The 24,184-nt window shown below is 46.9% G+C and overlaps 1 protein-coding gene across 2 annotated transcripts in view; it reads right to left on the bottom strand.

The window, feature by feature from the left end:
* Positions 1-24,184, bottom strand: part of RXRA (retinoid X receptor alpha) — a 226,725-nt gene that overhangs the window by 26,377 nt on the left and 176,164 nt on the right. Inside the window, exons 5-6 of one of the 2 annotated variants that reach the window (XM_027823386.3) lie at positions 18,197-18,253; positions 9,593-9,762 (exon numbers count right to left, since the gene is read on the bottom strand). In XM_027823386.3, the coding sequence (XP_027679187.1) occupies positions 9,593-9,762; positions 18,197-18,253 (227 nt within the window). The remainder of the gene's footprint in view (positions 1-9,592; positions 9,763-18,196; positions 18,254-24,184) is intronic. The other variant, XM_007061008.4, reaches the window with a different exon arrangement.

The following is a 24,184-nucleotide window of genomic DNA, read 5'->3' as shown; positions in this document are numbered from 1 at the left end:
AGACGAGGCAGACAAAGGGTGGGAGAGAAAGATGAGGAAGAGAAAGGAGCAGAGACTCGTGCAAGGCAAGCCAGCAGCATAGTCCAGAGCAGAACCTAGATGTCCTGATGTCCAGCACCATGCCCTATCCACTAGAGAGACCATGGTCCCTCTCAGTACCTGACTCAAGTCAGTGCTGCTTGGGTTTCATAATCATTGCAATCCAAGCCGACACAAAAAGGAAAGAAAAACCCTTCTCCCAGATTCCTTCTGCGGGGGAACGGAACAGGTCACGTGTTCCAAGCGTCAGAATGTCATAATTTAATAAAACACGACAATAGGGATACTAAAGCAAGAGAAAACCCCTTCCCTTTGAAATACTACCCAATAACAAAAACCATCTGCTCGTTAGCTGGACAGGCAGCCTAAACAGACCAAATCCCTGTTTAGAGGAACTGCTAACAGCTCAAGTGGGATTGTGATTACAAATTGGATGAGACTATCCAACCCTCTGGAAAAAGTAAGAAAAAAAAAAAAAGTCTTCCGCTATTTATTTTACATCTCGGAACATGTATGTCTATCTATATATATACACACACACACACACCCCTCTATAAATTTTTATATATAAAAGTCTGTCTATACATACATAGCACCGTACGGCTCCATTTAGAGGCCGCACCTTTTATTAAGCATAATTGTGTCTCTCAATGTCCTTAAAACAACGTGTACAAAACCAGAGAATGTGTAATTAATTATATTACCTTTGGATCCCATGGGAAAATCATACTAATCCGGTGCAGCCTATAAATAAGACATTCTATTTAGAGACAGATTCTGCCTCCCTTACTAACCGCACACAGAGATCAGGAAGGAAAATTTCCCCCTGATTCACATCTAGCCAGACGTATGCTGGTGATGTTTATTTTTCCACCTTTCTCTGAAGCATCAGAGACTGGCCAGAGCTGGAGGTGGGACTCCAGCTAGGTGGCCCAGTGCTCTGAGATGGTACAGAAAATCCTCTTTCTAGGTGCCTGGCTGACATGTGTTGCTCACATGCTCAGCATCATGCTGATGGACAGATTTGGGATCAAGAAAGAATTCCCCCTTTAGTTCAGATGGGCTGGGACTGTGGGGCCTTTCACCTTCATCTGCAGCGTGGGGTGTGAATTGCCTGCTGGGTCATCTGGGCATATCTCACTTAATTCCTCAGGGCTTGGTGGCACCTCGATTTCTCCTGTTCTCTGCCTGTGACATACAGTTCAGTCTCCTGAGGACTGAATTGCATTGGTCTAACTAAAGTCTTTGGGCTCAATAGAGGGGTAACTGGGTGACATTTAGTGGCTGTGTTATACAGGAAGCCAGACTAGAGGATCTAATGGTCCCTTCTGGCCCTAAACTCTCTAAAACTACGAAACAAGTCCTGTTTGAAAATTAAAACACTACTCGGTGGCACTACTTGGTAGATCCATTTATTCATGCTGACAAGTAATTTCTACCATGATTAGTCCCACCAAAATCAATGGGGTTATTTGTGGAGCAAGGTTCTACTCAGTGTGAGCAAGGGTATTGCTTCCAGACCAGTACAAGTGATGGTGGCCAGATATAGCCCCTCAACTATAAGCTCCTTGGGGCAGGGATGTCTTCCTCTGGGTCTTGTACATAGCACCAAGGGCACTGTCAATGGATATAAGTATATATAAGCTGTGTGTATGGCTGACATAGTTGTACACACGGTGATGTAGCTGAATAATAGAGAAGGCCTATTAATGAAGATGGAGCAGAAATGCAACACAGGTGCGGTTAGTCTCTTGCACCGATTTCACTATACAAATATACAGCTCACACCGGATATCTGGCAATTGGTGTCTTGTTTTTACCATTCACAGAGGAAGTAACAGTGATCACACGTTGACAGGCAATTCTGAATGTCCATGAGAAGCTTCATCTGGGGAGTGAGGGACCTGGCCCATGATTGTAAGGGGGACAAAAGACTGGTGAGGGAGGATGTAACATATCCTGTGGTATTTCCCTGAACGTTAAGGCAGACAGGGACAGGAAAAGAATGTTAAGAAGGGAACGATGGTGAAGACCACACAGTGGATAAGATGGGAATTGTTGACCTAAAACAGGGCGCTCAGGGAGGTAGAATGTTGGGCAGTGTGCGGGACAAGTTGCTACTCCAGAGACCAGTGAATGAGTCTGGAAAGGGAAAGTAAAGACACTGCAAGGGAGACTGGGGGAAGGAAAGAGTTGTAAAAATAAATAAAATGAAAGTGAGGTTCTGAGGTTACTAATGCAAATACTTCCCTTTCATTTTCACATTGACTGTATTTTACCCAGAAACCACATTAAACATTCAAACGCTGGATGAAAAGCAGAGAAAATCCTATTTTTGAAGGAGCTAAGATTGAAATGTTGAAAAATATCCCCCCTTCCCTCCCCATTCCATGACATGGCTCTGAGAAAGCCCTGCTCTCTGCCACCTAAATGTCCTTGTTCTTAACCTCTTTAAAGATACCACTATGCTGCTACTCAAAGTGCTTGCCTAGGTTATTCTGCAGCCACATAAAAGGAAACATTGACTTTTCGCCTAGGTGGCCAACAGCTCAAATCCTCAGTACTTAAAAATAACAAGCACTTGGCAAGTGCTTGGAGATCAGGCTCCAAAGTGTCTTCACCTGCTGCCTGCAGAGAGGGCTGGGGGCACGGACTTGGTTTTAACGCTCTCTCTAAGATGCTGGAAATCTCTGCTGAGGAGTTTTCCCTCTTCTTGCTCCTCTCGAGGAAAAGGACATGAGAGAACACAGGTATCAGGGCACTATTTTCTAGACTAGGGGCCAAAGGTAGAAGTGTTGTCCTGTGAAGGATCCTGCAGGGTTGTCACTCTGCCTTGGAGATGCCAGTCTGAAAAGAGGGACTGCTGGGTCTGACAAGGATTGGGAGGGGAGGTCAGGAGATGTTCAGATTACCCTCGACAGCCCCCATATGGTTACGCCAAGCCAGGAGCAGGGTCTGGCACCTTCTGATTCCTTCTCCCTTGGAAATGCTGAATTCAGAGTCTGCAGCATTCAGAACAGTCTGCAGACTGAGGCGAGCAGGGACAGTGATACGAGCAGTTCACCTGAGGTCCCAAAGCGTTATACTCACATCAGCGACTTCGAGCCTTACAGCCCACCCTGGGGACTAGGGCAGGATAATCCTTGTTTTACAGGTGGGAGGCTCAGAGGAGAGGCTAACGGCTACAATTTTCAAAAATGGCCACAGATTTGGGGAGCTCAATTTGAGAATAAAATAATAATAATAATAATAATACCAAAAAAAAAAAGATGTTTCAAACTGGGCACCCAAAAATTTAAGCATCCAGAATGAAAATCTGGGCCTTAGGGACTTGCTCACTCAGCAAGATGGGAGCTGAATTAGGACTAGAACCCAGGAGTCCGGGCTGCCACAGTGTGTGTGTGAGGGATGGAGCCTGGTACAGCTAACAGGGGCACACTCTGATAGGAGACTATGTATATGCTCTAAAAAGGCGCCAGCCATGGCCTGATGGGGGACATTAGTTTGCCTACACTGGGACATGCACTAAAACTGGTATTCTGCAAGAATTCCACACCACAGCAAAGGCCATTGCATTTTGCTTTTGCTTTTGAGTAGGTTACCGGGATCCATAAGGAAAAGGCCTCCCAAAAAGTGCAGCGAGTTAGTTATCAGCGAGGCCTCGTTGCCTTGACGTGGCGTTGGTGATTCCTTAAAAGCAGTTCAGGGCTCTGCTTAAAATTCCTCAGAGGGGGCCACTGCTGGAGGGATCATGCCGTTGGAGACAACAGCAAGTGTCAGCAAGGCCAAGATTCTGCCCAGCGCATGCTTCAGGCTAGAGAGAGATGACATAGGCCTGTCATAGACTGATAATCCATCCAACGTGCTTTAATTATACCTCCGATTTCTGTTCCGGGAACAGCTATGGCATTTACTGGCCTCATTTTAATCACTGTAGCATGAGAAGCAGCTAAGGTTATAGCAGCCCGGCCTGCCTCCAAAAAGCAAGCTGGGCTTAGAGTCTTTGGAAGCCTTCCTCATTCATGGCAAGTGATTCCCAAGCCTTGCAGTAAACGGTAAGGGCAAAGCATCAGCGCATGATAGAATTAAAGGACAGTCAGGCACCTGATCCTGCTGGCGAAAGAAGAACTTGGAAGCATCTTCCAGAAAACGATCACTCAGAACCTTCCCTTCAAATGCCAAATAAGAGCTACTGAGGATAAGGCTGATCACAGTTACAAGCTTTCCCTTTCAGTGCCTAGGAGGCCATCCGAGGAGAGACTTAGACTGCAGAAGCCCTAGGCACAGGGTTGTCAGCTGATAGGCATGGAAGGGCAGTGACACAAGGGGACAGCAGTGGAGAGACAGAATTCCTCCTTTCCATGCTGCTGAGTTATAGGAGTCGGTAGAGAGACCTTAATGCTGGCCTCTAATTGCCAAGCTGCAGGAGGTGATCAGCTACCTACAGATGGGACAGAGCGCTGCTCCAAGAACACCCGGCATGAAGGTGCTCTAGTGGCTCTGGGTGCAGACCTCAAGAGAAGCCCCACGATGAGCTTATCCCCACGCTGCTCAGTGTCACGGGAGGGTTTTGCAATATGCGCTACGTGAAACCGAGACCGTTTAAAACAGGGAGCCGTGTGAAATGACAAAACTGCTCAGCGTCACGATTAGCAGCTACCCACAATCACTAAAGAGCCGCCCTTGGGTGCGATCGCTCTCCGAGCAGGTGTTTTAAGGGCGACCGTTTAAACCACAACTCTCAGAGCTTGTGTGCAATGGACAGGTCTGAGCATTTTCATGGGCAGGTCTCTTCTCGGTCACTGCAGCGTTAGAGCCCTTCTGCTCGGGAGAGGCGAGTGGAGCATGGGAGTCCGGTGACTCAGGTCAATGCAGTGTTTTGTTATAGCTAATATTCCCCTCCCCCATCCCACTGGATCCTGCCACCCAGCGGGCTCAGTGGGAACCTGCCATATCTCCCCTGCAGCCAACGTTCAGCTCCAACAATGGTCTGGGCCAGCTCACCAGAGACAAGCCACACCTGCTCCGATTCCCCTCTCAAACCCTGAGAAACCTAGGACAGCCTCTCCCCAACGTGCCCCCTGCCACTTGAGGCCTGAGGTCTTTACACAGCCCACACAGAGCCCTGCTCTGCCCTGGGTCTTGCTCGTGTGCCCACATTCAGCCTGAGCCGCTCACAGTTGCCGCTGGGTGGATCGTTTGGGCTCTGGTGCTGGTGGGCCACACATGGAGCGAATTCCCTTATTCTCCTCCCCTGCTGTCCACTTGGAGAGCAATGCTGAGGTCCTGCTCCTACTTTTCCAGGTTTACACAGGATTGGGCAGTTCCCGGAGATTACAGAGCCTCACAGACCTGGGCGAGGATTGCCACAGCCTGAGCAAGGATTGCAGGCACGCAACTGTAGCCCGGCGGGAAGGATCTGGTTATAGGCAGGGAGGTTGTAGGAGAGGGTTAGTTCATACAAGGCCTTGTTTTCGCCAGCCCAATCTGGCACAGCCCTGGGAGAAAGTCCCTGGAATCACAGCTGATTCCATCCTCCCAGATGAATTCCATGTGGCAGTGCTGGGAGCAGATGCATCGAGGTGTGGGGGCTTCAACACAAGGACCCAACACACCGGGCTAACGGGAACCAGCTTGTATTTTACGCTGAATCTATTAGGTACTGAATTTGTCTGCCTTTCCATCACAACAGCTCTCCGGGGGGAAAGCAGACTCTCCTCTCTACCCACCCTGTAGCCTCCTCACTGCTTAGCCACTGATCTCATACATCTGCTAAACCTGCTACAAATGTCACATAATTGACAGAAGCCGCTTGACAATAACAGGACATTTCAACAAGCCTCCCGCCTCTATTGAGATGCGGCACACATCCTTGTTCACCGTAATGTGTGCTGAATTATGCAGGAACCAGCTTTCAATTTGTTACAAGAGGCTAGGGGAGAGACAGTGCCAGATGAAGCCATTTATTTTAGCTCCCTCTCTGGGGTTTGTTTTCAAGTTGGCGCAACTCTGGCGACAACTCCCCCTGAAGTATTTTTAATCCTGATCGCCCACACAGCCGAATAGTATCAGAAGCACCATCATTAACTGAGGCACAGATCTCCAGCTCCTCCCTGCAGGGAAGCCCCGACTGCTTGATGGGGATGGGGATGCTCTGCTGTTTATTTTGAACAGGAAGAGAAGCCTGGCATCCAACACCTAGGAGGGTACAACTGAGCCCAGTGTTTGGTGCATCACTGAGCTATCCGATACAAGTCAGAGGCGCATACAGCAGTTCATAGGCTGGTAGCTTCATTTGTGATTTTCTGAGGTGCCACCAGACAGGATATTCCCTCCTCCCAGTCCTATGCTCAGCTCTTGTTATTTTGTAGCGTTGCTGTGTGCTGAGAAAGAGCTGCCTTACCCCACCCCAAAAGCGGCTGCATTTTCATGATTCTCATAGATATCCAGTAAAGCGTATCGGAGTCACTGGGAAAAATGCTACAGAACAATAAGATATTACAACATATTATCGCTGTCCCATTGCACTGCTGGTGCCAAGAGCTCAGGTGCTGCCGAATGTCACGCAACATCATAGGTGTGCCTGGGGCTTCACGCACAAATAAAACGGGCACAGTTCCTTGTCCAGAAGAGCTAAGCACAATAAACTACGAGGGCAACTCAAAGTTTAGAGCGGAGAGACGGCATCTTTCTGAGTGCTCTGGACACATTAGCATGGCTTGGAGTAAACCAAAATAACTGACTTAGAACATGCTCCCCACGCTTCTTACAATTAAAAGCGGAGGTGCCTCTCGGCAAAGAGCTGAGTAGAGATTTTTGCCATCATCCAGTACCACCTCTTGAAGGAAGAGGCCTTAGGAATGGAAAAGGATCTGGGAGAAATAGTGCAATTAAATCTGGGGTAAAAAAATCTACATCATCAGCGTGGATTTCCGGTTACAGAAGACAATGAGGAAGCTGTTGGGGAGAACATGTGCAGTGACAAAAGACTTTTAGTGGAAGCTCAGACACATTCTGCAGACATCTCCCTTACTATGTTGTAGGGCAGAGCCAAGCACCTGAAGAAATGGTCAGCTAGTTTGTAGCAGTATACAGGCATGCTGCAAGCTGATTAGATGACCGTATCTGCCCATCTATTCGATCTGAGCGTAGTGGGCCTCAAACCACCGGTGGCGCAGAAGTTATTCATTTTAATGCTGAGAGCTGGTGGTTCTCTACTGCATTCAGCTGTGCCAGGATCGGGGGCAGGCAAAGCTCAGTGAGTGTAAAGTTTTCCAAACCTACCCCACTTAGTTTGGGTCTGCCCCACTAGCATGTGGTCAAGAATCTTCTTCTGTTTTTGACCGTTTAAACTTTGACTCTCTTTCCCAAGAGGAGAAATTAATTAAAAAACAAAAAACTAAACATGTTTCCCCAGCTAAAGGGCAGCCTGTGTCCTCTATTAGGAAACAGAAGAACATTGCTAGACGGGCTCAAGTACATGGTTTATATACAATATATGCATAGATTACTATATTTTTTTCTTATAATCTCTGCCCTTTCCCCCCCCACTCTTAGCTGCTTTCTGAGCGTTCACCCTCCACCCTATCTTATCCTGCAGTTTTTTATTCTCTGAAGTGGAGCATGAGCCCAGTGTCACTTGAGTCAGAATCAAACTCTCAAATCCTTAACAAGATTAAGCAAAATGATTAACACCACATAGTGCATAAACATAACTCTCAGTGTTGCCAGCTCTCATGATTACACCACAAGCCTCACAATACTTGATGTGGTTCTTAATGCTCCAGATGCTGGAGTCATGGTAGTACACGAAAAGCTCAGCTTTCCTTTAAAACAGCACCCTAGTTTGTAGCCCTGATAATTACAGAGAAAAGTTGGAAACATGTGACCCAAGTTTACTTTAAAGGCTTAAAAAAATACCCCCCCACATTTATTAGTTTACTTTAAAAAAATCATATGATTTTGGGGGCCTGATGCATGACTTTTGAATGTTTGGCAGTGAGAGGAACATAACTACAATGCATTATAGCAAAGATCTCTAAATGCTAATAATCAGAAATCTCCCTATGAGCTTTACTGCATAGAAATGTAAGAAACCTATACTTCCCACCCCACTACCAGCAAGACTGTGAAAAGTTAGGACCATTTGGACTTTATAAGGCCCTTATCCCCTCCCCCAAGGAAAAACTCATTCAGGCCAGGTACTTCCATTTTTGTTTTTATATATCAAGCCATTCCATAGGGCTGCCCTTTTCACAAGTGAAGCTGCAAACTCAATATGCATGACTGATATCGGCTCAAACAACATGGGCAAAAAAGTAAAATGACAACAACTGTTTCTCCCCTCCCTCCAACCAGTTGTTTCTACTTAAGAGACTTCCCAGTCCTCCAGCACCCCAGTGTTCCCCTGGTTAAAACCAAGGGGAGGGTTTTGGGGTGGAGTCACTAGCCACACCCACTGAGCCTGATGCATTATAAATTTGCTCAAACTGCATGGTGACCTCCCCTAATATGGCAGCTATTCTCAGAGGAGCAGGAGTTCATAGACTATAAGGCCCGAGTTGTTATAGCTGAGAACCACCACCTAAATGAGAAAAACAAATGCTCTTTATAAATCAGGGCTCTTTAATGGGAGTGGTGGGACCATGTGTGGGTTATTGATGGGGCATCTGCTGTTCAAAAAGGGTCCCACTGGAGTCCACACCTTTCGAAGGGGCTGAACCACAACTCTGGATCCAAACACCTCAGAACACTGAGTGGGTTTAAAGTCCAAGCCCTCATCCATATAGATACACAGTATATATAAATTTTACAATGGATCCAAACAATCCTCAAATTTGTGGTGTTTAAAAACATACAGCAATATTTTTGCACTTTAGTGATAAAGGGGGGGAAGGGATAGCTCAGTGGTTTGAGCATTGGCCTACTAAACCCAGGGTTGTGAGTTCAATCCTTGAGGGGGCCATTTAGGGATCTGGGGCAAAAATTGGGGATTAGTCCTGCTTTGAGCAGGGGGTTGGACTAGATGACCTCCTGAGGTTCCTTCCAACCCTGATATTCTATGATCCTATGATCTATGGTGTGTTTATAGGGTTCCTTTGATTGCAAGTTTTTCAAGGCAAGGCTTTTACTCCATTGTTTATATAGCGTACAGTATAACAAGCTGTGTTCCCACAATACAGATCATTTCTATGCACCCTCCCAACCGCACTTCATCACTAGCACCTGAGCACCTCACAGACATGCAATGGTTTTTTCATCACTACACCTCTAGGAGGAAGGGAAGTGTTATTCCCATTTTATAGATGGGGAAACTGAGGCACAGGGCAATCAAACATCTTAGCCAAGGTCACACAGATAAGTGTGGCAGAGCTGGGACTAGAACACAGCTCTCCTGCGATCCCAGTGCCCAAGGCCCCCCTTTCCCCTTAACCATGCTTGTCTGTATAGTCATGCAGTGACAGCATTCAAGGCCTTACCACCGATTCACTCCATTGCATTCCCACAAATGGGATGGCATTAGCGCACAGGGGAAAGGGGCAGGCGTCCTTACCGAGCTAGGAGTCAAGCCCATATTTGCCTCAATGTACGTCTCTGTCTTTGGCTCCACTGCGAGTTCAGCTTCCAGGATCTTCTCCACGGGCATGTCCTCATTGGCGCTACTTGTTGACTCCACCTCATTCTCATTTCGGTCCTTCCCTCGCTGCCTCTCCTCCTGCACAGCTGCAGACACAAACAGGGAAGAAGGGAGGCACCGTAAGTCTGTGGTTCGCAGCTCTGGGATGGGGAGTTAAAATACTGAGATTTGGGGAGCTGTGAGGATCGCTAGGCTTCAGAATCTAAAGGAACATTGACCTATGGTAGCACAAGCATCTGCTGGCATGTGGGAAGCCTGGGTTCTCTTTGACTTAACCCTTTCACTGGCATGGCCAGTGGGGACTCCAACCTCTGGAACCCAACTGAGGAACAAAGCAAGCGTTAGTTCTGAGAGGAGTTGCAGTACAGCTCTCTTGGCCCAAGAACAGAGCTGGACTGGGCATGTGCATCTCTGCAGACGAGTTTGGGAGTAGAACCTAAAGAGATTTCTCCAGATCCCGCCCCTCAAATTTGTCCTTGACCAAAGTTTGGGCAGCTGCAAACAACCCCGCTCTTGGAAAGAAATGCTAAAAGGTTAAGGAACTTGCAGTAAAGAGCTAAGGAGGGGGCTGGACACAGGTGATGCAGCTGAAGGGAATGGATCAGTGCTGGGATAGGGAGAGGAAAGGGGGCGGCTGGGTGGCAGGATGGGGCAATCCTGAAGAAAAGAAAGAAGATAATAATTGTAAAGCGTGAGTCCAGATAGCCCAACCATTTCTGGAGGCTGTTCAGGCTGAATTTCCAAAGAGGTCACACAGGGTTTTTCAGCTACTTGATTTCCACTGTCTTTGACGGCCGCCACCAGGCCATTATTATTATTACAATACCACCTAGAGGCGTCAGCTGAGATTAGGGCCCAGTCATGCTAGATGCTGTACGTGCACCAAGTAAGAGACAACTCCTGCCCCATACTGCTGAGCATCTAAATAGACAAGACAGACACACAAAGGAAGCGTTATTATTCCCATTTTACTGCCGGGGCACTGAGTCAGGGAGAGAGAAAGTGACTTGCCTAAGGCTACACAGGAAGTCAGTGGCAGAACTAGGAACTGAGCCCTAGCCTCCTGAATCCCAGCACTTGTGCCTTCACCTCAAGACAGTCCTTCTCCTCACTTGTGTCTTTGAAGACTGGCCACCTCGACACTGAGAGGGAGTTTCTTTCTGCACCTGAGTCCCTTCCATATTGTCCAGGGCTTTGATGTCATGTGTTAAGACAAGCAAAACACGCAGCCTAAGAAACCCTCCCACCCATCCAGCTTGGTCCAGTCTCACCTGAATTCCATCCCCATCTTGCCACGTGTCTGCTCTGCTTTGACCATCCTTGTCCCTCTAGAACCTGGCATTAGAAGCGACAATGAGTCACCAATATTTTAAAAAGCATAGAAGGGCAAAAAAACCCCATTCGCTCCCTTGTGACATTTGGAGGGGGAAAGAAACCAAGCGAGAACTGGAGATTAAAAGATGGCTGATCGGAACCTTACAGTGCACTCTCCAGCCCTGAGTCACACACAAACACTGAGGAAAGGGAATGCCTCCTGAGTTGTCCACACCACATCCAGGGAACGCAACAGATCTGGAAAGCAAACCCTTTAATTATATGGGAAAAGCCACTGCAAAAGCCCTTGTTTTCCAGGCCTCCCTACCTGGCTGTCATCCCAAGACGCCAGCAGGAAAGTGCCCCAGCAGCCACCAGACCTCCCACAGATCAAGAAAGAAAGGCCTTTTGCAAGGGGACTCCTAGGGAATGCAGAGTGTGCCAACCCTTCCTCCCCTCTTAGGCAGTAACACTGCCAGCCACGTGGCACTGTCTACCAGTATGTGGAGACGGGGGGCATAACTGCAATACGCATTCCCAGTTTGCTGCCTGGAGGTATCGGCACAGTCCCATAGTCTCTGTCTCCAGAGAGCTGGCTTCCCCACGCCTCTCTTGGACCATAACATGTTCATTTGCCAAGACAACATAAGATGCCACATACTTTACTGAAAGATGCTTCTTCCCTTGAGAGAGGTATGGCCTAGTCGTCTAAATTCAGATCTGGGAGACAGGATCCTCCGATGTTCTGGTTCTTACTCTGACACTGATTCCCTCTGGGACCAAGGGCTTATCACTTAACCTTTCTGCCTCAGTTCCCCAAATCTATGCCATGAGGATAATCTTACCTATCTCACAAGGATGACAGGCCTGTGACTTAGCTAAAGTCTGAAAAAGTGCTCTGAAGAAGAAAAATACTGTATAAGTGGATTATTATTGATTATTATCATTCACGCTAGTCCCCATTTAAATGTAGCACACACCGTTTTAATGGCAATAACCTACGAAAGCAGCACATTATGGAGCTAATTGCATTAGCTGATCTTTCCAAATACAAAATCAAGCTTTAGAAATGGAAAAGAGCCAACAGACATCTCATTCATCCACTCCCTAGTACAGAATTGTTTCCTGCAGTACATTCTAGCCCAGTGCTTCTCAAGCTATTTGATGTGGGGGACCGGCATTTTTTTTTCCAGTGTACGCACAGACCGGCAGCTGATGGCTCGCGGACCACCACTTTGCGTAGCACTGATCTAGCCCATTCTAGTCCAGAATGACTCCAGCCGTGGAGCGTCCATTGCTTGCCATGAGGAACAACCGCATCATTTCACCCAGCTCTTTGCTCAATATTGAAAGAAGCTCAGTAATGCAGAGAAAACACTATTAGCAGCTATCCTAATCCATTATCTCTTTGCTGGATGAAGCTGATTATGTGACACTAATGGGAAGTAACAGGACACAGAGATTGTTCCATTGAAATCGGCACAGTACATAACACAATAAAGCTTTTAAATCAGATTATCAGGTAAACTGGCTCCATGCCACGTGGCAACATAAAACAACAAAAAATATGGGAAATTCAAACACATGCTAAAAGATTACACAACAGAATATGGCAATCGTGTTAGTCTTAAACTCATCCTCTATATCTAGATCATGCAAATGCTTTTCAATTTTATCATTAGCCTCCAGTCTTAAACTGTAGTGTAGTGTTGTCACTCTGCTGTTAAACAGCAATCACATTCCACCCCAGAGGTGGATGCACCTCTGTGGCGGGTAAAGTGATTCTTGTACATAGATAATATGTAACTACATATCTCTATAGTGTCTAAAGTGCTTTGGGATCCTTTGAGATAAAAGGTGCTATGTAAAAATAAGTACTTAGTTTTGCAAACTGATCTAAAGTTTTGTACTGTGTTTGCTACTTCTTTAAAGGCACAATGCAACATCTGCTAAGTGGGAAGTCAGAACCTGATATTCGGCTGTTGTAAAGCAGCATAGATCCAATTGATTTTACATCAGCCTAGGATCTGGCCCTGGTCTGACTTGAATTTTTCTATTTACTTTTATAGGCTGACATTAGACCCTGAATCTCCCTGTTACTGGGGGACGGAGGTGCCTCTCTCTCTCTCAACTGTCATAAGCCTAGAACTTTATTGCTCATAATGTCAACCTTTCATTCAATCTCACAGATGCGGCCCCCTTCACTGGAACTCCTTTGGGCATGTTACAGGAGATAAATTGGCTACAAATGACGCTGAGCAAGCCAAAAACCCAATTTAAAAACTTACGACAGAGGCAGCCCTGAGCAAATGGGATTTTAACAATGACTTAAGCTACAAAGATCTAATATACAATAGCAGCGAGTTCCGAAGAAAGAGTGCAGACAACAAGTCCTTGCTCTGAAAGTAACAATTACCAAGGGAACAGGCTAAATTCTCCCTCATCAGGAGTTTTTACATTGACTGGAAGTCATTCTAAAATAAACACAATAGTTCAACCACAGGTTATTGGGCCCAATGAAAGAGTCACTGGGTGACTTTCTATGACCTCAAGAGGGCTGACTGGATGATCACAGTGGTCCCTTCTCACCTTAGATCTATGAATCCTGACCCAAAGGAAACCCACTAAAATGCCCTCAGGTATGAGAAGCTGTATGCGGGTATGGAGGGAGCGGATCTTACAGAACATGATGGGACAGGGAGACATCTGAACAGGCTTTGCTAGTGAAGAAAGTGAATCTGGCTGATGATATAAATGATAGACAACAGATGGAACAGACACAGAGAAGCCAGAGAGAAGGAGAGATTATATAAGTATTGTTGTTATTACGGATCACTGCTGAAAAGCACTACACCAAAAAGTTTGTTCCACAGGCAGTCTGTGCTTATGGCTGGTGGAAAGCCTACTCTCAATTCTGCTCAACCCAAGTCTAAACTCTTGAGGCAGGCTTGCTCCGGCCCAGCAGAACCCGGTTAGCAGAAGCAGGTAGCACGTTGTCATCAAATGCCCCCGGTCCAAAACGAAAACAGAAACCGTGCATTAAATTCCCAGTGAGGAAACTTGCTTACTTGCCGGTTCAGAGCTTCCAGGGTCACAAGGCGTGACGGGGTAGCATAATCTGTTTTGTGGTCTGTTTTAAAGAGAGGGAGTTCCCCAATATCAGAATATGGTTTTCCCCCACCTCTTCTGACATGGGTACCTCCTCCTCTCTCCTTTCCAACCACAGCTTCACACACACACACCTCATCGCTTGTAAGCTCTTCCTTCCATCCGCTCCTCTTACCAACCACGTGAAAACTAAAGGTCTGACAACAATGAAAAGCGATAGCTACAATTTTCCATCATCACCGAATTCTACCTCCCTCCGCAGTGAGGACGAAAGGCATCACGCATGTGAGTGCAAATCTGGACGAAGTCACAAAAAAAAACTAGCACAACAGTCTCATTCCAGTCTTCAGTGGCTTCTTGCCCATATCAGAAAGTTCTGCCCAATGAACAGTCTCTACTCAAGAGAAGCCCAGGGCTGGAATAACACGCGTCTGGATTCACTTCCAACACTTTGTTTTTTAACCATTACATTGTCTATGTTATTAGGCAATTGAGTAACAAGTCTTGTGGGTAAATGTTTGGATTTATAGGAGATTTCTCTTCCCCCTGTCACCATGAATTCTGATGGGCCACAGAATGCAGAACCGTGATGCTACAGGTTTGAGACATGCTGAACCTGCGGGGGGAAGAGGTGGTAACATACAAGAATGGGGTGGGGGGGAATTAGATCATTTAACAAGGAGGTCATGGGCCTGAAACCAGGAAAGTGAAAACTTATCTTAGACATTCAGGAAAACATTCTGATTGTGGGGGCACTTCAGGAAGGGGGTACCTCACTAAGGGAGGTCACTCAGGAGACTAGACAGAGCACTAGTGCTGAGGGAGGCCAGATCATACATAACTAGGCCAGAGTAGCAGGTGAGCTCTTTAGAAAGGGAGATTTGAGGCCACCTTCATTGGTACACTCAAGTGATGCAAAACAGCTGTTAACTTAGTTTCATCAGCCACTAAAGCCGAGTTTGCAGATGGGTCCTGTCAGCGGGGCAGTGCAAAGCAGATGGAACGTATCAGTGAATTTACCCCCCCTGTTTTCATGCAAGTGTCCCCCAGGGACACACCACGTGCTGAAGCGATGGGCTCTGCAAACACAAAGTGGGGGTTGGAGCCTGAATGGTTTCCAAAGATGACTGCGAAAGCAGCGATTGCTCTGGAAAGGTTTGGGATTGTGTGTCCACGCTGGATTTCACATCTCATGCACATTTGCACCCCTGAGGGGCGGACAGAATGAAGCAGGAACCATGCCATCCTAAACATGAGGCAAGGTTTTCCACGTAACCAGATTGATACATGACCTGGGTTCTCCCCTCCAGGTGCACATTTGCTCCCATCGCTGGGGCACTCCAAAAAACGAAACAAAATCAAATCACAGCACATGTACCTCCCGCCCAGTTCAATGCACCACCTGCAGCTGTTAGTTTTACAACATCACACTTCCGGATGAGGGATCTCTGCAGCAGAAGCTGCTCCTGTGCCCCAGACTGGGAAGCCAACTTTCTTGTAAGGCCTCAAAGCATCAGGACTTCACGGAGACAGTGGCGGCAGCCACAGCAGCGGGCTGAAGCTCAAATTGGACAGCCCCTTAACAACCATTCCAGCCCCATCCCTGTGGCCACAAAAGCATTCTAGCAGAATCCGTGGAGCTCTCCTGCAGAGAGGAGCTGTGTGTGTCACAGAACAATGCTCCCTGCAAGCCCCTGCCTTGTATGACAGCATGCAGTCATTGCAGGGGGCAGGGCATAGTTGGTGGTGGGATCTGCTGCCATGCAGCTCTGCCCATGCTCTCCCCGACATAGTTGGCTTCAGAGCTGCAGCAGATGCTGCAGTCACTCCTTGCCCTGCAAGTGAGTGAGGCAATTCCTCTCACTTTCCTCCATCCTGCAACACTGCCTGGCCTCTCAGGCTCTGTGCTGGGCTCAGGGCATGCTCCTAAGGAGCAGTCCCGCAGCTCTGGAACCTTGCAGTGCCCCACCATGGGCGAAAGGCAGATGTGCGCTGAGCTACGAAGCAGCGACCGGACCGCTCTGCTGCGCACGGAATAATTAGCTCATCCTCCCAGGCTGTGTTATCGACTGGAGAGCTATTCCCTATTGATTCAGCACTGGATGTTAAAGACCCACGTGGCCTGTCTGAGCACGTGTTAGCAAGTGATATCCCCGAGCATGGAAATCAGTTAAGCACGCTCGTGAGAAATGCCACAGGGTCCATTTTTTTTTAGGTCAGCATTGCCAACAAAAACAAACAAACAAACAGAACCAATCAAAGGAGACTTGTACGCAGCGTGAAGGAAACGGAACTGATTAAACATGGGCACTAGTGCCCCAGTGACCCAAAGGACGCTCTTCATACCATCACTGTTCTGAACGTCCAGAGGAGAGACCTGGCAATGGGCTGCTATTTGCAGACACACAAGGGGTGTTGCTGTTTTCCTCTCACGGATGCATTTTTAACTAGTGTTGAGAACATGCTTGGGGTGTCTGCTGCATATAGGTCACAGCAGGGAGATGACAGAGCAGCAAGTACTCGGCAGCTCCTTGAGTGGTGTTCTGTGTGGAGCAGAGCCTACGCCCCTCAGATCTTTTGTGTATGAACGTAGTGCAGATGCAAGGTGCCGGCCTATCTGGTGACTGGGCTTGGTGGGAGGAGTCTACCAGAACGAAAGGCCGCCCCCTCAATTGCAGGAGGGGCCACAGAAACCAGATATCAGCGTAAAGAATGACCAAACGGCAATGGAAGGCAGGGTCAAAGGAAGGAACCAGAAGGCAACACCGAGCAAAAAACCCCAGACAACGGTGGCCGTTGCAAGGAGGCCAAGGACTCAGTGGATGCTTCCCAGAGGATCCCTGCTTGGACGCAGGCATGGACAAGAGACTGGAATGCCAGGGGCTGGATCAACAGTCCTGTCAGCCAAAGTTCTCAGTTTATCCACCCTAATGGGCAGTGCAGACTTCCCAATACCGCCTCAGTCCTGACCTCTTCTCAGCTGAGACTGCCAACGGCTAAGCTACTAGCAACCAGGATATTTGTGACGCGTAGGCTCTACGCTGAGGCCCACAAATGCGTCTCACGCAGGCTGCCAACAGCCGCCGGACGGAGGACGACTTTTAGACCCTGCCACAGAGATTTGCACTTTTTGTAGGTTTGGTGGTTGTTTTTTAAGACAAAAATGATCATCACTGACAATAAAGAGGATTCGGCATCTCTAGATGTGCCCTGGCGAAGACAAATTACAGCTATAAAATGATGACTAGTTCCACAAGCGTGCAGTGTTGCTGCAGCCAGGTGGGCCCCAGGATATTAGAGAGACCAAGTGGGTGAGGTAATATGCCTATGCTTCAGAAGTTCAAGGAGAAGGTGAGAGGTAGAGAGAGGGAGAAACAGAATTTGCACTTTGCAAGGAGCAAGCAAACCTGATGAAGGGACTGGGTTTAACCCTTCAGTCCCAGGCTTCCTTAATGCAGACACCTCTACTCCACCAGCTCTTCCTTGCCTCCTTTTCCCTCTCCATCCTGGAACCCCAAGCTCTTTCCGGCGGAGATCTCTACAGTATGTTCGTCTGCCGCTATTCAGCCACGGGCGAGAATCCTTCCCCCTCCCCCACGTGCCTGGAGAAACCTAACCAGAGCTGACCCTTGTCCACAGGAGAGAGAGGTTCTAAACGAAATGTGTGTGTTTGGAAAGAGAGGGGGATCCATTTGTTTTTTTACGTGCAGAGAACACAATGGGGTGGGTTGAACTGGGGGGACTAGGAGGTAGCTGGGAGGGAAAGCTGAGGATACAGATGGATCTGCTCGTTTTGGGAGTCAAGCAGATGGACTGCTTATTATCATGCAATCTGGGAGAAGGGTGCCAGGGACAAGTTCTTTAGTGGCTGTCAGGGAAGCCCTTGTCATGTAGACTTGGGACACTGTTGCTGAATCTGTTCCCTACTCCCGCCTGGCCTAGGGGCTAGTCACAGGGGAAAAGGCACTGCCTGCTGACAGAGTACATGGAGCAGTTTGCAATTAGATTTTGGCGGTGGCTGTTTTAACTCTAGATATATAGATATATAAACTTGGTAGCTGCATGGCAGCTTGTCTGGTAATATTGAAATGGGAATACCTTGTTCTTCTTGGCTTCCCAGAAGTCTTGTGGGCCGGGATGGATGGTGCTCCATCCCTGTAACAGAATAAAATTTAGAAACAAAAATCATTATATCGTTTGGTGGTCGCTGCTTTTTTTTTTTTTTTTATGCTGGTTTCGTCTTTCCTTTATTTACACATAGTTGCAAAGTTTTTGGCTTGGTTTTGTCATTTCAAAAAGGGGTCCCTCTCTACAAGGGGTGGGAGGGTGTTCCCTCCACAGGACACTGTACAATGACGTTAAGGGACGGCTCTCTCAATGTGTGTTAGTTGTGTAGGGAAGGCCTCATGAGATTGTAACCCTACTGTCCTCTCTCCTAGGAATGTGACTCTCTCAAGGAGGCAAAGGGCATGGGTGGCCTGGATCCTAGCACTTCTTAGTATTTTCTCAATGCAGCTGCAGGATGCCTGTCTGAACAGATTGTGCAACTTCCGTACATCTTGATAAAGGAATAGTGTGGGAACCAAAACTCCGGGTCAGAACACCACTGATACCAGCTCCAGACTTCGTGGCTAGTCCTGTCTCTATGATGGGGCTGAAACCAACCTTAGAGGTGAACCCCCTGAACCTGGGGAGGGTGTGGATTCTGATACAGACGTTGCATTTTGGGCCCTTCTACTGTACACAGCACATCCAGCTCACACCCTGGATGACCCAGAGCAATCCTTCGTGGTTTTTCAGGGTACAGTGGCGACAACCCAACATCCCAAAGGAACACCACGGCGCAGCAGCACGTGACTATGGCAGCACAACTGGAATGGGAATCGAGTGGGGAATTGCAACAATACTGCATGGCAAACTGGAAAAAGAATTCTCAGCGCCAGAGGGGCTAGTTTTGTGCCTCTCTCCCCTACATCACATGTGAGAGGTGAAAGACAAGACAGTGTGGTTCAGTGGATTGGGCCCTGGCCTGGAATTCATGAAACCTGGGTTCTGTTCTGGACTCTGACCTGCTGGGTGAAATTGGCCACAATTTCTGGTCCTCGACTTCCCCCTCTGTCTAGTCTGTCTTTCACGTTTAGATCGTAACTTCTCAGTGTCAAAGACTATCCAGTGCTGTGTGTCTATCCAGTCGGAATCTGATCTCAGTTGGCCCATCTAGCCTTTACTGTAATAAAAACAGTAATAATGAGCAAGGGGCTGCAGAACATTGCCCTTTCCCCTCTGCATAAAGCTACTGCTGATCAGAGCGGCCAAGCTGAGTCTGGAATCAGCAGATACCCTGTTTCGCGTCCCTTAAGATCAGGAACCCCATCTCATGAAAGGAGCCTTTTATTACACAGCATCAGCAGCAGACTTTTGAGTACATTGATGTCCTGTGAATCAGATGCGTGACTGAGAACTGGGAATTCTTTCAGTTTTAATATCCCTCCGTCAGGGGACACTGTATCATAAAAACATAAGAATGGCCATACTGGGTCAGACCAAAGGTCCATCTAGCCCAGGATCTTGTCTTCCAACAGTGGCCAATGCTAGGTGCCCCAGAGAGAATTAAAAGAACAGGTAATCATCAAGTGATCCATCCCCTGTCGCCCATTCCCACCTTCTGGCAAACAGAGGCTAGGAACACCATACCTGCCCATCCTGGCTAACAGCCATGGATGGAACTATCCTCCACGAATTTATCTAGTTCTTTTTTGAACCCTGTTATGGTCTTGGCCTTCACAACGTCCTCTGGCAAGGAGTTCCACAGATTGACTGTGCATTGTGTGAAAAAATACTTCCTTTTGTTTGTTTTAAACCTGCTGCCTATTAATTTCATTTGGTGACCCCTAGTCCTTGTGTTATGTTATCCTGGCTTTGTTGATATAGTGGGCCTTTTCCATCTCTAATTAGGGCAAACCTGTGATTTGATTCCAGTATATTTATTAAATGATTTTTTATTCAAAGTCAAAGTTCTACCCCAGAGTGGTACATAACAAAGTAACTGTCATTAATAAAGCTGGCTAGAGAAACTTCAGTGGAACCATATTCCATTGGAATATGCAGTTCCGTCTAAATCAAAATCTTTCACAAAATCAGGTTAATTTTGTCAGAATTTTCATTTAAGAAGAAAAATGGGGGAGGAAGGGGAAGTTCCAACACAGTCAAAATAGCCCACTGCAACATTTTTGGGACAAAATCTTTTGATTTTTCATTTTGAAAAGACTTTAAAAAAATAATTAAAAGTCAAAATCAACATGAAATGTTTCAATCAACCGGAAACAATATTTATTCTCAGAATTTTTTTTTGCAGAGAATATGGAAATATTCAGTTTTTGCTCCAATTTGGAACGATATCAGATTTGGAAATCTCAAAATCCTTTGTGAAATAGAACTTCCATCCTCCACAAAGCGCTAGTCATGAGACACGAGAGAACTTTTTATGAGATTCCCTCTGACCTATAAGTACAAAGTCTACCAAGATCTTTACAGAGTATTTTTCGCAGCCATCCCTTTAGCCTCTGTGATTTGGTCCAGTTTTGTTCTTAAGCAATCAGTGAGAAGCAAGGAAACAGAATAAAAGGTGGCCTCTAAGAAGATTCAGGAAAAAATACACCCCCCCCCACCATTACTTTGCCTGATCACTTTAATAGGTAGATATTTTCTCCTTGCAGAGTGAAATTAATAACAAGACACTATCTTTTAGAGCATGTGAAGATGAGCTACCACCATGAGGGTGTGGATGAGTAATAAATCCACCAGCTGCTGGAAAAGAACAAGAGGTTGACAATTAGAGCTTTAACTAGGAAAGGGAAAATATTGGTTACCACTGCCACGTCACCAATGCTTGTGATTTTATAACGAGTCTCATGATACTTCACAATTATCTTAAAGCCCCAGCTCCTGGAGTCGTGTGAATACACCAGAATCTCAGCTCCCAGTAAAAAAGAAAAGGAAGATTTTAGCCCACATGGTTGCAGAGAAAAGCTTGAAAATGTGATCCTTACAGGCTCAAAAACTAAAAGGTGAATGACCAGAGCTCCAAAGATAGTATTACTAATAATCATGATTTTTAACCCCAATCTCCGCATTTGTGGAGCCTGACTCGTGATTTTTTTAGCACTTTTCTTTAGCAATATTGCAAAGAGCTGAGGTGTCTTCTAAAGAGCTGAGGTATCTTCTGGGGTTGGGACTGAAGATGCCTAAACCACTAGGATATAAGGTGCTCTGCCAGTGGAGTGAGGTCATGCCGCTCTTATATCCGTCTCTCTGCCTGTGCCTTGCCCTCTGAGCTGGGAAGGGGCTGGATAACCAATTCCCAGAGAAGTCCCCTCCTTAGTCAGTACTCTGAGATGGAACCTTAACGGTTCTCATCATCAGACCCGTCAGTGCCTGGTGCTCTTTAATGGGGGCGTGCGCTAAGCAACCAGCTCAGTAACTCACCTAGTCTCTCAACTGTATTAACCCATCCTCTGAAAGGCCTGTCCTTTTTCTGCTCAGTGAGGTCTGACAAGTGCCTCTAGGCCAAAATAATGAGGAGTCTGCTGGCACCTTAAAGATTAACAGATTTATTTGGGCATAAGCTTCCATGGGTAAAAAACCCACTTCTTCAGATGCATGGAGATGCCAAAATGCAGCCCAGGACCCAACACCTCCCCCCTCAACTACATCAGCTGCAGTTGTGCCCCGAGAGCTGAGAGCAAAGGGTCCTGGGGTCTATCAGAGACCCAATGACACATGATTGAGCAACAAGTGACATGCTGCTGGAATGGAGAAGGACAACAGGGAGGGTCTGTGATGCTGGAGAGCGGTGATTTACGACTCACTTGTCTGCAAGTTTCCATGGGGACTGCAGTGCCGATTCAATACCCCTTTGGATGGGGTACCCTAAGAACCATCTGCTTTGGTCATGCCTAAGACTGCTCCCCAGTTTGTGTAACCTACCCTTTGGTACCAACAATCTTGCTTGAGAATTCAGGCTACACTGGGCTCGATCTTGGCTGCTTTTCCTGTCTCCATGAGAAGCTTTGCCGTGCAACTACGTTCATCTTTCCTGCACAGCCTTTCTGTCCATTTCAGTTTCTGGGGAGGAGGTTGGCAGGGAGGAAGATGTAACAGGCAAAGCCACTTCCAAGCAGGAGCTAGAAGATCTAATCCCCTCCTGCTTACGCTCCCCAGTGACCTGTACCTTTAAGGTCTCTCACAAATGTGGCACCGTCAAACAGCAATGTGCATGACGTTCTGTTCCAACACGTGGACTTTGCATCCATGTCCCTGGGCACCGCGTCAAAACCACCTGCCATTTGCAAAGCCAGATTCAACATCCCAAAGTGCTTTTGTGTCCAAGAAGAATTTTAATGAGGGCAGCAATGGGGACAAAAGGAGACTGGATTTTCCACCAGCAGAGTTGCCAGAATGAAGCATTTTGAGAGCCTCCCTTAGTGCTAATATTACAGCATTTGTTTGTTTATTCAGGAAAAGCAACAGGCTGTGGCAGCTTCTAATGACCACTTACCCTGCACTAATACAGATAAGCACGTTTTTCCAAGACGACAATGTGTACTTACAGGAATAATAACTTGGATGGGGTGATGCCATTTTCTCACGGTGCATGTTGCTCTCACCGGAAACTAATGTAATGGAATTGAAGCTTTTCATAGGACCCAGCACTCAATCCCAGTATGTGATGGGCAGGGTGTGAAAAGATAGATAGATGGACAGACGGATGGAGAGAATTTTCCTGTGGTAATGAAGCGCAATCTATTCCGAAACAGACCTACTGTACACCAGGTCAGAGGGAAATCTTTTTATTTTATATTAGCTGTGCATGGAGCTTTAGAGATATCTACAATCACAGGAAGAAAAGGAGTACTTGTGGCACCTTAGAGACTAATCAATTTATTTGAGCATAAGCTTTCGTGAGCTACAGCAAAAGCTTATGCTCAAATAAATTGGTTAGTCTCTAAGGTGCCACAAGTCCTCCTTTTCTTTTTGCAAATACAGACAAATACAATCACAAGGACACTCTGATTTCAGTGGCAGTTAGGAACCTAATTATGCTTAAGGATCTGGGCCAAGGTCCCCGCCCAGAGGGGAAGAGAGTACTTCTGAGAAATGCTATTCTGAGATTCAGAACAGATTACGGTGGTGCAGGACAGCAGTCCAGTTGCTGCATAAAGTGTTATCGTACCCACTGTTTAATTAACAATGGGGATTTTAACCTGGTTCTTCCCCTTCACATTCCTTGGCCTTTCCTTTCTCTCCTTTTCAAGCCCTTCTGTTTCATGCCATCTCTTCTGACCACTTGTGTCACTGTCTTGAGCTAGTTTCCGATCCCACTCGAACACATTATTGCTGTTGCTTTCCTAGCTGGGAACAAAGCCACGTGCTGCACTCTGGTGCGTGCATGGTATATGAACGGGAGTTACTTACTTTCCAATGAGCCGCCCTGTGCAGGCGTACAGGGGAAGGGATGCCCTTCTTGTTACTTAAACCATATCTCCGCTCCGTGGTGCATTTCTTCTCCATCCACATTGCTCCTCCTCCTCTCTCAATCTCTCATATTTTTTAGCCCAATTCCCACTTTCAGGCTGTATTAGCATCAGAGCCATTACCAACTGCTTGGAAATACCCCAGAGAGGTGCAATAGCTGCAGATGCCAAAGTTGAGCTGACACGTGGCCTGGATCTTTGTTTGTAAAAAGTCTTTTTCCACTACCCCATCAATCTGCCCTATTTTGCAAGATGCTTTTTTTTTAATAGCACGTGGCCCTCATGGAGGTGCGACTATTGAGTGCAGACGACACAGTTGATTAGTGATCAAAGAATCCTAGCGCTCATTGATGGAAAAGGCCTGCTGGGATTTTTCCCCCCAGGAGTATATTTACCAATACATGATCTGGTCCAGTTTTAAATGATGCAAGAGATGGGCCTAGCTGTTCCTCAGTCCCTATTTTTAACACAGATGCCCACATGCTTTAAGAAATGCCTTTGAGAGCTCTTGACAAACAGCTTCCTGTTCCAGGGGGGACTTCAATTTATCACC

This window comes from Chelonia mydas, chromosome 16 (genome assembly GCF_015237465.2).
Source record: "Chelonia mydas isolate rCheMyd1 chromosome 16, rCheMyd1.pri.v2, whole genome shotgun sequence".
NCBI classification, from domain to species: domain Eukaryota; kingdom Metazoa; phylum Chordata; order Testudines; family Cheloniidae; genus Chelonia; species Chelonia mydas.
The sequence above is the reverse complement of the archived record's forward strand: the minus strand, read 5'-3'. Positions and strand labels throughout refer to the sequence as shown.